The following is a 15,505-nucleotide window of genomic DNA, read 5'->3' as shown; positions in this document are numbered from 1 at the left end:
TACAAAAAACTTTTTCTTTCTTTTGTGGGGAAATATATAGAAGACAACATTAAGTTTGTGTGTTGATATCACATCAAATCAATTGGAGTGCTTATTAGATCGTACCCTACCAAAATGGTGATATTTGGGGTCACCTTTCTAAACCATAATGCGTCCATTGCGCTTCACCTAACATAAAAGCCAAGATATCTATGTGCCTTGTCTTTTATATATATGCTAAGTGAAATCATTAATCATGTTTGTGTAATGAGTATTTATTATATATAATTGAATTACTAATTACACATGGAGAACATATAGAGATGATTAATATACAATAATCACCTGCTTAGTAACAACAAGCTAGCTAGAATTAATATAATAAGACTTTGTTAGATAAATAATGGCTTTTGTGAATAATATGAACAATGGACTCTAAAATTGATTCAATAAAGTAAAAATATACTATACTTCTAAATTATCCACCTAAATCTTAATATTAGGATAATCATCCGCACAGCTAGTGAATTGAACATCCAATATATTCATTGTTAACATTGTTTAATATTTTTATTGTCTACTTATATTTTTTCTTAATATTATTGATAAGATGAAACGGTGAAATATGACAATATAGTTAATTATCATTCTTACAAAAATTATTTTTAACGGTCATTTATTTTATTTTTAGCAATAACAAAAATAGTAATTTATATTAATTATTTATCGACAATTAAATATTAGTTGTGTTATACTTTGTTACTAAAATGTTGTAATGATAATTATACAATAATTAGTAAAGATATGTTTAACTGTTCTAAAAAAATATTGTCATTATAACATATAATATTAACAACAAATATGTAATTATTAATGTTCTGAAAACCGGACTGAACTGACCGGTTTGACCAAGTTAATCGGAAATCGATCATCTGGCTGGTCCGGTTGAACTACAAAATCACTTTGCAAAAAATCGATTAAAAAATTGGCTAAATCAGTAGTTAACCGATAAATTGAATGAACCGGACCAGTTTTTTAAAGAGCCGGTTCTCTCTTCCAGCACAAATGCGGCGTCGTTTTGTTCCTTCTATATATAAGAAAGGAAAACGGGAGACACAAAGCTCCCCTTGACCCCTTTCCTCTTCACGCAAAATTCCTAATCCCTCTTTGAGTAACCTAACCCAAGAGATTCAGAGGAGCACCCAGCCACGCCCCCACCATCAGTCCCCGGCGTCAGCGCGGTTGTTGCCATCCTCGTCTTCTCCTCTCAAAGGTCTATTCTTCTCCTCGCATCGCCCTGTCTTCGCCCTGTCCCTGCTAGCAGCTCTGTTCTCCTCGTCGTTCCGAGCGTGTCTACTTGGCTGTCTTTTCTTCGCAAGTCACCTCTGTTTTACTGTACAGTACTGCAAAACAAACGCTACCTAAATTATTAATGTTATGATTATGAAAGATGAACAATTTTGGTGCACATGGTTTTTGTGATTGGAGAGTATGTGGACCTTGCTGCTTGGTTACTTTCTCTATATATAAAGAAAAACTTTCATTCAATCATATCAAACATTAATGCTTCAATTGAATTATTGAGGTGATATTGTCAATACTCTATGGCTATTCCTCATTACAAATATATATTAAGATTTTGATGTTGAATGTCATGGAAAAAAGAATTGTAGAATAATATTACTTGTACAGATTAAGTACATTTGTACATGTTCATTAACAACCAAACACAAAGAGAAATGAATAAAATTTCTTTTGACTTTTAATTTTATTTTATTCACAAATTAAAGAGTAACTTATTTATTTATTTGTTTATAATATTAACAAAAATATTTTTAAAGATATATCACACAAATAAAATTATTCCAACTCAAAATTACATAAATATTATAAACTAATATTGGTTACACATCATATCCTAAATACCTCTATGTAAATTGAATCAAATTGATTCGATTTATACTATAAAAATGTTTAGGTAACTAATTCTGATTTATAATATTTGTGTAATTTTGAGTTAGAATAATTTTATTTGTGTGATTTATTTTATTTTTAACCTGTAATAAATTACTTTAATTTAGAAACCATACATAATGAAAATATGTCGAGTTCAGTTACATCTTCTTAGATGAGATGATTTTATTATTGTTTACTCAATTTTATTTTAAATATGTAAAAAAAAAAGAGTTATTAATCTTAAATTTAATATAAATTTTGTTGGACTTAAAATATGAAACAATGCATATGTGCATTCTATTTTACAATAAAATTTAATTTTTATTTAGATAAATTAAAGGTCATCCAACGACTCTGATTTTTGCTTGTTAGCATTATAGATGGCAGTAGTTTTGTTAATTTTACAAAATATAGATGCACTGTTATTAATTATAAAATAATCTTATATCAACATTTAATTATCATATGGCAACATCTCAATAAAAAAAAAAACTATTTTTATTATTTATACTGATAATATCTCAAACTGTACTTTTCAATTATTCACTCATCACTGGATATAAAAGCAATTATTATATTCAATATTCTGTTCCAGTCCATTTCCCAGCAATAGTCTTATCGAGCCAACAATTATTAAGTTTAGATGTATTTTCACCGTTTTCAATTTTAATAAGAGTAAACTATATGTTTGTACTTACAAAATATTTTTTATTAATATCTAAATATTAATTTTATTAATGGATATGTTTTTTTTAGCATTTTGAATTTCATAGGTAAAAATAATTGTTCACTCGTTTTTCATAGCGATATATATAGTTGATTTATCAATGTTTTAAATGTTAATGGGTAGAAATTTACTAATCATGATTAATGACCTAGTATTCTTGTCGCTCTTTAATATTATTTCTTTATCTTTTTACTTTTTAATTTTTTTTAAAAAAAACGTAGTAGTTATATCTAGTAAAATAACATAAATTCTTTAATAAATATTAATTACATTAATAGTGTTTAATAAAATCTAATTTATAATTAAAACATTTATTAAAATATAAAATTATAATAATTTTTTTAAATTTAAAAAAGTATAAATAAACCAGATATAAAAGTATCTTCATGGATTTATCGAATATAAAATATTAACTTGTATTTTAAAAAATAAAAATATCTTTCTAATAAATAATTAAGTATTACCAAATCGACACCATGGTCTTACATGTTTTTTCTTCTTTTTTGAGAGGGAAATAAGGGCATGGCTAAGAATTAAGATCAACTGAAAAATCGTCCTTGAACCTAATAAGGATATCATAAGTTGGAATGTCACCCTCCAAAGTGAGTCATAACCACTCTCAGTCAACTTTTGAAGGCACCATGTTTGTATTTTTTCGGTAAGTTTGAATGTTTTATTTATTTATTTATTTTTTTACATAGATTAGACAGTTCTAATTTTAAGCATTGCAACGTCAGAAACTCGCCCACACTACATACTCATCATACACACAACATTTTAAGGGAGATTTCATCTACTATATATTTGGCTTTGTCAAGTTTCGAAAATTTTAATTCCGGGTTCAGTATATTAAGTATATATTTTAGGTTTTTTTTTGTTTTTGTTTAATTTTATTGTATCTTTCAGTCGGTCGATAGGTTAATGACTAATCTGTTGTGAATTAGAATTTTATTTAAGGGTTTGTTCCTGACCAATGAATTTTAATTAGGTTTTTTTATTATTATTATTAGTTGTCACGGTATCCCTCAACTATGCAGATCAAAGATTAATCCACCGTGAATATGAGTTCTATTAAAAAGTCTGTTGCTGATCAATACGTTATTGTATGTACAAGATAAAATCTAAACCCCAAACACTAATTTAAACGGATGAGTGAATTCATCACTCGACCAAACTAAGTTGGTTAGTTCCATTTAAGTTTTTATTTATTTATTTATTTATTTTGGATAAAGCCATTTAGGTTTTATTTTTTTGGTAAAAAGCCATTTAGGGTTTTATTACTATTATGTTCCATCATAGTTTAGCTCATGGTTGTTATTAGCCCAACTCCACTAGCTAGTCTATCTATAAATTGGGCAGCATAACAAAATTAGTAGACCCAATTTATATATTGTGGATCAACCGTTCCAATTTATATACATGTCCAGACCAAAAAAAAATCTGTGTATCATCTTTTGAACCAAAAAAATTAATAATTAGACATGGGTCATTTTGTATGAATAATTTTATTCATAAAGCTTTTAATACATAAAAGCAAAAAAAAAATTCAATACATTAACAAATCGGTTAAAGTGACAGATACTCTTTAATTTTCTCTTAACGATACAAGAATCAAACATTTTTCAATTAACTAATAAATAACAAAACAACTAAAAAAAATTGATATATTTAGATTCAACAACTCAATTCCTTTCGTCTAGTTCCGAAGTTGAGAAAGAGCATTCATGTTTTGTAACTTGTTATAAACCGCATGCCAACCAGCTTGTGTAGGGTGAAAAAGGTCCCAAAAGAAAGCTGTTTTAGGGTTTTCACAAACCTTATACTTCTTCACATTGTTGTTATCAACATCTCCACAAGTAAAACCTTGGCTTGTTCCTAAACAACATGGGATTAACTCATTGTGAAGGTTGTAGGTTTTAGGGTGGTTAAGGACTGAGGTAAAAGAGTCAAAGAGGTCAATGATTAAGAAACCACCCTTGTAACTTTGTTTCAATTTGGTTATGGATTGGTTCAAGAGGTTGTTGTGGATAGCAACAAGGTTGTTGAAGGTTTCATTGCATTTTTGGAATGAAGATGTTGATGTGATTAGAGGGAGGCATCCAAGTGGTTGTAGGCCACCAATTGCAACTTTTTTCACTCCCAAGTTCTTGATTCGGATTAGGTCTTTGGTAGTTTGATTAATCACTGAGGCAATGTATGATGGAAAACCCTAAAAAAAATTAAAAATAGTAAGAAGTCAATGATAAGATCTATTTATCTTCAATAACCGTCACAAAAAAAAAATAAAGAAACAAGATCAATCTGTCTAAAATTCGTTTAAAATATATCTTAACAAGTAAAAACTTGATAGATAAATGTATATTAAAAAATTATCAAAAATTATTTGGCAAAAAGGATTTTAAACAAAATTTCAGACAAAATATACATTAACAACAAAAATTTTTGAAATAAAAAAGTTATTTAAATTTTGTTTAAAATAAAATATCTATCCTTAATTTGTTCAAAATTTATCTTAATTTTATCCCAAAATTTGTCTAATTTCTAATAGTGTTTAGAACACTAATCAAATCTTAAAAGAGTTTAAATTTCTAATATCTAATATCTATCAATTAATACATGTTATATATAAGTAAAAGTGGTTGAATGCTTGAATTTTATATTAATCATCTAAAAACAACTAGTTTATTTTGTGGTAGGCCATAATTGAATATATATCACTATATATAAAAAAACTTTTTTGTTTGCTTGAATGGACAAAAATTTGTTGAAAAAATTTATTAATTAGAACGATGTTACATTCTTCATTTTTTTTAAAATATTTTATATATGCTTGGCATAGTAGCAAGTGTCATCATATCTAGGAATGACTATGGAAATCTATTATATTATACTTTATTATTTTTTAGCCTTAGATATTCAAGTATGGTACTTGTTTGATAGAAGTGGGTAAGCTAGAAATTCTAACAAATTTGGGACCACATATAATACTAGTACTTTTTAATAACCAAACTCTGTTTTTTTTATAACCATATATATATGGTTTAATTATTTATAAATTTAATCACTTAATTAAGCTAATTGAATTATTATAGATCAGAGTTTTTATTTATTCAATATTTAATTTGATTGTCAAAAGTCTAGGTTTATTGTAAGAGTCAAGAGATAATAATTTTTGGTGAAGTATATATAAAGACCAAATTTAAATTACAGATTTACCCCTATTATTATATAAACATAAAGTTTCCACACAAATTAAAAAAAGAATATCTAGTTAATTTAATTAATTACCTGGATAGAGCCATTTATGGTAAGGTAATAATTGTAGTCATTTCCAGCAACAGAGACATATGCAATGGAGTTGCTGAGATCAGAGGCAGTATACACATTTTCTTTGATAAGTTTTTCAAAGAAATCAATTTGGATTGTCATATTTGGATTTTTAGATGTTGTGTTGAAGACACCTGTGCCACCATAAGCAAAATTCATTCCATATTTCAAATTATTTGGCATCATTTTTCTCAAGTTGTATGGCACTGGTGATTTCAACCCCAAATACTTGGCTGCATATACATAAAAAAATGAATTAATTAAAAATTATTAATAATCGGTAAAGGCTAGAATAGGATATATAGAATAAAATTATTAGAAACATAATTATTCATATATTTTTTATTAGTTTACAATTTTTTTAAAAAATAATTTTAAGATATGTTATTAAAATTTGTATAATAGAAAGGTTTAGATTTCGATTCTCGTTGATCTCAAAAACAAAATTTAGCATAAAAAAATAGTGTTATAATAATATGTTTTTGGAATTTGTGCAAATTTTTCATAAACTTTTTTTAAAAAAACAAGGATCAAATTTTAATAAAAAATAAAAAATATTATTTAAGCTCATTAAAAAAATTTAATAGAGCTAACATTATACAACGGCAATGCTTTTCTTTTACAATCGTGATTTAGCGATTAATATTTTTTTGGTCTTAAAAATTTTATATCGATCACTAAATTGATCGCTATTAATAATTAATTTTTTCGGTCGCTAAAATCTATCGCTATTTTAATCTTTTTTATAGTGATAGTAGTAATATAAAGAGAAAAGTATCGATGTTAAAAGTTTGATCAATAGTTGATAGTTGATACCACGTGAGAATTGAGATTAATTAATTAAAAATGAATATGCATTCAGGAACAATATTATATATATTATATTGCATGTGATCTAGAACAGATCAAAACGTGAAACATTATTACATGAATATTTAATTCTTTTAATTTTCCTTTTTTGAAAATGATAATTTAGAATTTTATTAGCAAAAAGAGAACTACACAAAAATCATGCTACAGATGCATAAAATCTTATAGACAATATCACAAGAAAGAAAAAGTAACAAGCCAGCACAGAAATATACCAATATTATCACCAACCCCACCATTTTAATATTTCATTAACTTTAATTATTAGTAATGAGAACTAATATACAAGCAGTTAAACCAACGCATCTAAATTCCAAAAAACATCACTTTCCTTGATTAAGTAAGCAAAGTAATTAAGGATATAATATAAAATTAGTTTATATATACTTTTTGTATTAGTAAGAGAAATTGTGCTTCAAATAATTTAATAAAATAATTATTTGAGTGATTTATTTTGTATCATAATATATTAAATTAACACATAATTTAAGTGATGCAATGTAAATCTACATATGAGTCAGTTTAATACTTTAATATATAAAATGAGACTAAATTTTTACAGTAGTCCCTCAAATTCATAATTTTTATTAATTTAAGATTAAATTTTAAATTAAATTAATAAAAGTTTGAATTTGAAAACTACTTAGATCACGAAATAAATTAAAATTAAATATTAGATAAATTTATCTTTCTTTTCAATTGTTATGAATTTAACTTATTAAAATTGAGATAAAATAGATTTGCTTTAATTTCAAAACACTAACTTATAAAAGTAAGCAATTTTTTATATTTATAAATTATTTAAAAAATTTATTCTTGAAAGATAAAAAACTTGTAATATACCATTTTTATATCCAAAAATAAACATGAATATTTATAAAATAGATAGTACATTAATATTAAATCGAATAGATTCTCGTGTGTGTGTGTATATATATATATATATTAGGAGACCATCATAGTTTTTTTTTTTATAAATAGAGAACTCGAACCCGCAATTTTTAAAAAGTATGAAAAGATTATGACATTTAAACTATAACTCGTTGACACGAGACAATCATAGTTCTTCAAACAAAATCAAAGTGAAGAAATAATATATATATTTCAAATTTCTAGTCACTCTAAATCATTTTTGATAACTTAATTAATTAGTCAAATTTGTAATAGTAAGTACGGTACTTACCAATGTAATCGGAGAAAACTCTGCCGTCGGAGAATCTTCCGGCGGGTTTACCGGGAAAGGTGATGCCATAAGGCTGTTTCCATGAACCCGGTTGATCTTTTCTTGTGTTCCCAGCATCAACATATGAATCTCCGAAAACAAACAACTTTGTTGGACCATAATGTCGCACCCTTGCCTCAGCTTGCAACCCTATATGTCCTATCATAATTAATCAATAATACTTAATAATTAAAACTCTATTATTAATTTTATCTGTTGATGAGTTCTTCATGAACTAGTCAAGCATAATTAATACATGAAATGATGAAACCAAGTCATAAATATATAATCTACTTATCATTCATTCAAGTGTTACTCTTTCTATACAAAAATAATTAAGTCTTTTTTTATTAATTTAGACAAAAAAAAAGTAATACTGGTCTCTAATAATAATANTAATAATAATAATGTACCAAATACTTTCGACACCTGTATAAAAATATGATTGTTACTAATTAATTGTGTATTTAAATTATTTTTTAATTAATAAAACAAAAAAATGCATATTTAGTTGACAAGAAAATATTAATATCAAAACAGTATTTATTATAAGGTGGAAACTCATATGCAGTCGACTTCACGTGAAATTGATAGTTGGAAGTCGTTAGATGAAAATTTAATCAAATAAGTCAAATCATCTAACGACTTTCAATTATCAACTTCACGTGAAGTCAACTGCACCTGAATTTCCACCTTATTATAAAGGATGTAAATAGTTTCGACAAAAAAATATAATCGTACCTGAGAGAAATATAAGTGTGAGGAAGAAGAAAAAGAGTTGCTTGGGTAACTCCATGGTGAATGAATTGAATATGAAGAAGCTAAGAGTAGGGTTGGTTCCAATGCTACTTTTTAATTAATGAAGTTAGAATTATATATATTTAGAAGGAATGATGATTATATATATGTTTGTTGAGAGAGAAAGGAGGAATGAGCTTATAGTGGCTTGATGAATTGAAGCATAGAGACATGGGTTTTTATAGTGACGAGAATGAAAATGTTATAACATATAATTAATGATGACAATTGACAACGCCAATTCAATATTTTAATAAGAATAATGTGTTTAAATTTGTCGTTGAGCTATATGGTTTAAAGTTTAAACACGGAAGGAAAATAAAGGGGAAGAATAGTCTAAAAGCATGGCCTAGTCCATTATGACCACCAATTAGAAAAAAATAATAAAAAAAAAATTAAAAATATTATTTATATACCGACTAAAATTAGTTATCAAAATTAGTTATCATGTATCAATTTTAGTTATATATATTATATATAGTTTTTATAATTAAGATTAACAAATAAAAATGATTAAAATATTAATATACCAGTACCCTTAAAATTTAAAAGTTTTTCATATAGATAGAAGGAGAAAGTCAAGGGTATAAATTAAAGTACACTGTAATCGTTGAATTGAAAAGGAATGTAATATTTGATGCTCATTAATTAACTATCTCCAATGCCATGTAAGCAAGGCAACTGAACATTCAAAATGTCGATAAATATATGGATAAAGCTAAGGTATACTACGCGGAACATGTGCTTCAAATTAAAATTAGGGCTGCGTTTTGTGGTCATCAATGGCATACCCTATACAGAACAAGTCATCATTTTAATGTTCATGGATTTTAGATTGGTGATTATTATATGATAAACGCGTAACTAATATATAATCATTTATATTTTTTATTAATTTAAATTTTTAAAATAAAAAAATTAATAACATAATATCAAAGAATTAATTATTTAAATATTTAAAGTTTAATTTTTATTCATTATAAAAAAATTGATATAATAAAAATAAATGAAATAACAAGAGAAAAAAATTATACAAAATTTATGTAATTATAAAAGATATAACAAGTTGGACTATGCTACGCATCCAAGTATTTTTTCATCTTAAGTTTTATTCAAGTAGGTTCAGCACCAATAAAAACCACTCTCATTAAAAGAACGTCATTACACGCGCTTTATCTCCTTCTCCTCTCCCGCGCTTCTTCTTCTTTTTCTTTTAAATACACGTATATGCTATCTTCTTCTTCTTCTTTCAAATTCACGTATACCTCCACCTCCACCTCCTTCTTATTCTTCTTCTTCTCCTCCTCTTTCGTTATCGTCATCACCAACAATTGCTAAATTAAATTGAATTGAATGGATGTATGTGTTCTAAATCTGAATTGAATTGATAATCTCTAAATCATAGACAGATGTGTTTTGAATTTGATTTTATATAATAGATTATGTTTCGTTCATTCAGTACTACTATACAATTATTTCACCAAAGCTGTTTGAATTTGATTTTATATAATAGATTATGTTTCGTTCATTCAATACTATACAATTGTTTCACCATGAGTACGTGTTTGGTTCATTATGCAAAAAGCTATTCGAATTTGAATTTATATATGGATAATGTTCATTCATTTATTATTATATAATTATTTCACTATAATAACATGTTCGGTTCATTTCTGTTCTGCACAATTCAAAATTCTTCCTCCTCACCTTCTACTGCTTCTTCATCAGGGAGAGAAGGAAGAAAAGACAAAAAATACAGCAACAACAACAACAAAAGAATGGCGAAAAGGAGAAAACGCTTGAAGAAGAAGGAACGCGAAAAAGAATTGAAGAAGGAGAATGAGGAGGAGGAGGAGGAGGAATGCGAAGAAGAAGGCGAAGAAGAAGAAGACGCTCCATGCGTAAACGAGCGTGAGAAGAAGAAGAGAAAGAAGTGTGAGAAAAGAAGAAAACAGCAAAATACGCGTGACCTAAAATTGCTTGGATTAACTTGGATGCCAAAATTACTTAAATGTAAAAAATATTTCTAACAAGTTATATAATATAAGACAACTTATAATATATGAATTGACTTTTTAAAATAATTTCAGAAACATTTTATTTATTTATTTATTTTGGGTATCCGCAGTTATGCTTGTTAGTTGACTTTTGCAGGATTATATTATATATTGAATTTATATTAAATAAGCGCTTTTTATTAAGTTATATAACTAAATAAGGGCTGCGCTATCCAGAGGTATTTATTACAAGTTTGAATAAGGAAATAATATTATATTATATATGAGAAATAAAGTTAATTAGTTATTTTCATGTTACTCTGGTTAATTAATTCCCAAATACTTCATTGTCGATCGCATGAGTTAGTTATTTGCTAGTTTTTAAGGTCAACATATTTGGTTCTGGATTTTATCTTGTTTTTTTGTTCTGGTCGGGTATTTTTTTTTATATATATACGCCATATGATTGTTATTTGTGGCCTATCTCTTATTGAGAATCTCTTTTAGAAGGAAATATTGTCATTTCTCTTTTGTGTAGTTTTTAACCAAATTAAATAAATGAATTGGTCGATTCAAACCCCACACTAATATATAATAACACAACAAAATAAATAAACAATTTTTCTGACCTACTTTCATTCTCAAATTCCAACTAACTTATAAAGAAAAAGAAAGAAAACTAAAGTACTTGTTTTTCTACCAATAGATGGTGTATATATAATTCTTAATCATTTTAAAAGTAAATTTTGCCGGCTTATCCTAATAAACATTAGTCACGTACTAAACTAATAATAAGCATTGTCAATAACCCAAATTCGGTTAGTTTAAGTTCGCAAATTATACGAGTTGACCCGTTTAATTTGTAAATTCACAAGGAACTTGATTGTGTCACTGCATTGTTGGAATGAGGATTGGGATGTCATTAGGGTAAGGCACACAATTCGTTGTGAGACCAACAACAATTTTTTGCACTCTCAATTAGGCTGGCAATAGGTAGTGTAGGATAGGGTTTGGAACCTACCCTAACTCTACTCGCGAGTTGAAAATTTCATTAAAATTCTATCCTATTCTATTTGCGGGTTAAAAATCTTTAAACCCTAACCCTATCTGCACCCTAAAATTCTAAACCCTATCTTACCCTACCATACCCGCAGAAATATCAAATTTTTTCGAAGTAAATATAAAATTCAATCATTTCGAATTTTATACATATTAATAACATAAAAAATAAAAAACTAATGCTCTAAATTATTAAATTAATTAGCTAGTTTAGTAGTTGTTCACTTATTATAAGTTATTACATAAGGAAGGTTGTGGGTTCAACTCTTACTTCTTTCACCATATACCTAATTTTTATAAAATATGTGTTATATATGAGGTGCGAGTAGGGTAGGGTAGGATACACCCTAAACCCGTACCCTACTCTACCCACAGGCATACCTAGACCATACCGTACCCTACTTACAGCAGGTCGAGTAGCCTATCCTATCCGAACGGGTTGGATCGGATTGAGTATCCACAGGTAAAGTATGAATTGCCAGCCCTACTCCCAATTTGTGGATTCGGATTAAATTGATCAAACCACTGACTGAGTGAATTAATGGTAGTATACTGAATATAATTAAATAAATATAAGAGTATAAAGTTAGAAAAAAAAATATTTATTACCTATCATCATAACACTACACCAATTCTAGCATATGAGGGCAGCTTATTTGTGACGGTTTTTAATAACTATCTAACTAATTAAATCCCGTTTGGCAGCGGTTGTTGTGACAGAAAATAACAAATATTGCCAAATTCATTTTATATAGCAGTAGTTTTATATTAACTATCGCTAAATTTCTCCTAAAATCGCCGCACCGATTGTAGTGTAAGCACTAGTATTTAACAAAAGTAAATCACCAAATTGCAATGGAATAATATAACTATTTTATTTGTTGACTAAAGAGATGAAAGAAAAAACAAAAAAAAAGAGAAATAATTATAACTAATTGTGGCTTCACATGATGATACAACTGGATAAAAATATAAATTTAATGGGGTACATTCAGAAAGAAGAGAGCGAAGAAAAATATATATATTTCTTTTTGGTAATTTAAAAAAAATATTTTATTATATGTTTAATATTAGTAATTAGTTATATGTGATATGATTCCAATAATAATAGCATGCACAAGTCCAAGCACTTTCAAACAAGATGAGCAGTACAAAAAAAATTCATCATTAATGAAAATCCAAAAACTAGGTTCACATTTTGTTCCAGCCCAGTCTTACAAGGCATCTTTCTTTTTCTAATTAATTTAATGTATGTCAAAATTAGTTCTATTATATTGCTAGCTACGCTAGTATTATTATTCTTCTCTCATAATTTAAATATCCTGGTTATTAATTTCCAAAAAAAATTAAGATATACTGAAAGAACAACCTTGTTTTCTCCAAAAAAATAAATTATATATTAATTATATGTGTTGCAATGTGTGATATATTAAGATATCATATTTAGAGTTCAATTTCAATACACGGATAATGTAAAACGTGCAATCACAACTGTTCTCTTAAATTGTTATTATTTATACAGTTAATGTAAAAAATAGTTATTTTTATTAATATAATATTATGTAATTAAATATACATATAAAACAGTTTTACACCGATAATGCATCAAAATTAAATTCAACCGAAATGGAATGATTATTAGTGTGTGTAGCCAAGTAATATTTGTAGTAATTTCCAGCTACTACGGAGACAAAGCCAAAGAGTTGGTGAGATCTGAGGCATTGTAAACTTTGTCTTTGATGAGTTGTTCAAAGAAATCAATTTCTGTTGTCATGTTTGGTGTGGTTTCGGTATCAAAGTTTATTCCATATTCCATATTATTTTGCATCATTTTCCTCAAGTTGTAGGGCACTGCTGATTTTACTCCCAAATACTTAGTTGCATGCATCCCATGAAAATTTTATAATTAATTAAATTATTGTTACATATATAAATATGATGAGCAAATTAATTATTTAATTACTAGCTAGCAAGTACATATAAATATCGCTTAAGAAAACGTGTTAGATGTTCATATACTGACCCAATATTAAGCTTTTGTGATAAATAGTTTCATAGCAAATTAAGATTTGTATATAAATTTGTTGTTTAATGAGAAATTATAACCTAATATTCATATACTAATTTATACAAAATTTATTAGAACCCAATATTCATATACTAATTGATGTTTATTGTTCATAGGCACAATTATTTTCTAAGTATTAGGAAATTAACCTTGGGAGAATCGAAATTTTTTATGTATTAAAAAATATATACGGCAAGTAACCTTGTGTATATGGAGATGGGAATTAATTTATCAGAAATCATGAAAAATATGCAAAATAATATTGAATAGTAACAAGTGTGCACACTATTTATATAATAAGATGAGATACAAATTAAAATAAGAGTAAATATTCTTTTGGATCCATGACTATTAATTTGAAAGACAAAATAATCTTCTATAGTTCAAAAATTTATAATCAATTCTTAATTATCTAAGTAATTGGTCTAGGTTTCTATTACTAGTTAATGTGAGTTGTAACTGATTTTGTCGTGCTTTCAATACGCTCATCAAACAAATCTCTCTCTTTTTTTTCGCTCTTTCTTTTCCTTTGTTTCTTTTTATATTTACATTACATGTAGAAAAATTAGTTATTAAATTAGTTACTCGTATAAAATACATAATAAAGTATCAAATATATAATAAAAATAAGTTAATAATACATCATATATTTATAAATAAATATATAATGATTAATTTAATGAGTTTTTTTTATTTTTTTATGTATTATACACGTTCCACACTAACTTAATTATTAGTTTGTCATATGATCAAGTGAGGGTTAACTATATTTTTTAATACTAATAATACAAAATTTATAGTAATAATAAAAAAGAAGAGATTGAGAATTCTATATATCATTATTTGTCTCATATTGAATATTTTTTGACGAAATATAACATGAAGCGAACTTTAAATTGTTAGGTTATAAAATCTCTGATATCATATCATAAAACTGTTTATACTAAAAATTTAAACTGAGAGATAACTAAAAGCATATAAATAATTATATTTATAAGAATATTTGGTACAAGATGGAAAAAAAATCATGTGTAATTTTACTTTCCTTCCGTTGTGTATCAATATATTAAAAATACTAAGCATATTTAATATAACAACTCCGCTACGTTATCAACAGTATTTTTGCCAACTTCTGCCAACTCTTATTTATAATTGTATTTAATGGAAGTGTCTTTGTAGATGTGTCTAATAAAAATGTCTTTTCCATGACTATGTTTAATAGAAGTGTCTTTATAGATATACTTTTTAGATGTGTCTATTTATATATGTGTTTAAAATATAATAATTAATCATTGTTGGCAAGAAGTTGACAGATAATATGTTAGTACCCTATACTTTTCCTTAATATAAATGTATTTAAAGCTTCACATGATGACATGATCCTATATTAAGTATAGCATGTTTAAGCTAATGTTAATTAGGGCTTTCATATTAGTAAGATCTAGGCTGTTGAAACTTGAAAGAGATTTTAGACTACTAATTAAGTACAATAAATTTTGTTG

General features: G+C 26.5%; 1 protein-coding gene across 2 annotated transcripts; it reads right to left on the bottom strand.

Moving 5' to 3' along the window:
• Positions 1-4,215: 4,215 nt before the first annotated feature.
• Positions 4,216-9,032, bottom strand: LOC107476211 (GDSL esterase/lipase At5g03610). 2 transcript variants are annotated; one of them, XM_016095978.3, is made up of 4 exons: positions 8,823-9,032; positions 8,043-8,240; positions 5,951-6,222; positions 4,216-4,871 (listed from the first exon to the last, which is right to left on the bottom strand). In XM_016095978.3, exons 1-4 carry the CDS (start codon positions 8,875-8,877, stop codon positions 4,359-4,361), a joined length of 1,038 nt encoding a protein of 345 aa, XP_015951464.1. In that variant the 5' UTR covers positions 8,878-9,032; the 3' UTR covers positions 4,216-4,358. The 2 variants fall into 2 exon arrangements, with proteins under 2 accessions (XP_015951464.1, XP_015951465.1); XM_016095979.3 differs by having other exon boundaries at positions 8,043-8,231; positions 8,823-9,017.
• Positions 9,033-15,505: the final 6,473 nt, after the last annotated feature.

This window comes from Arachis duranensis, chromosome 2, assembly GCF_000817695.3.
Source record: "Arachis duranensis cultivar V14167 chromosome 2, aradu.V14167.gnm2.J7QH, whole genome shotgun sequence".
In the NCBI taxonomy this organism is placed as follows: domain Eukaryota; kingdom Viridiplantae; phylum Streptophyta; class Magnoliopsida; order Fabales; family Fabaceae; genus Arachis; species Arachis duranensis.
This window is presented reverse-complemented; position numbering and strand designations above follow the sequence as displayed.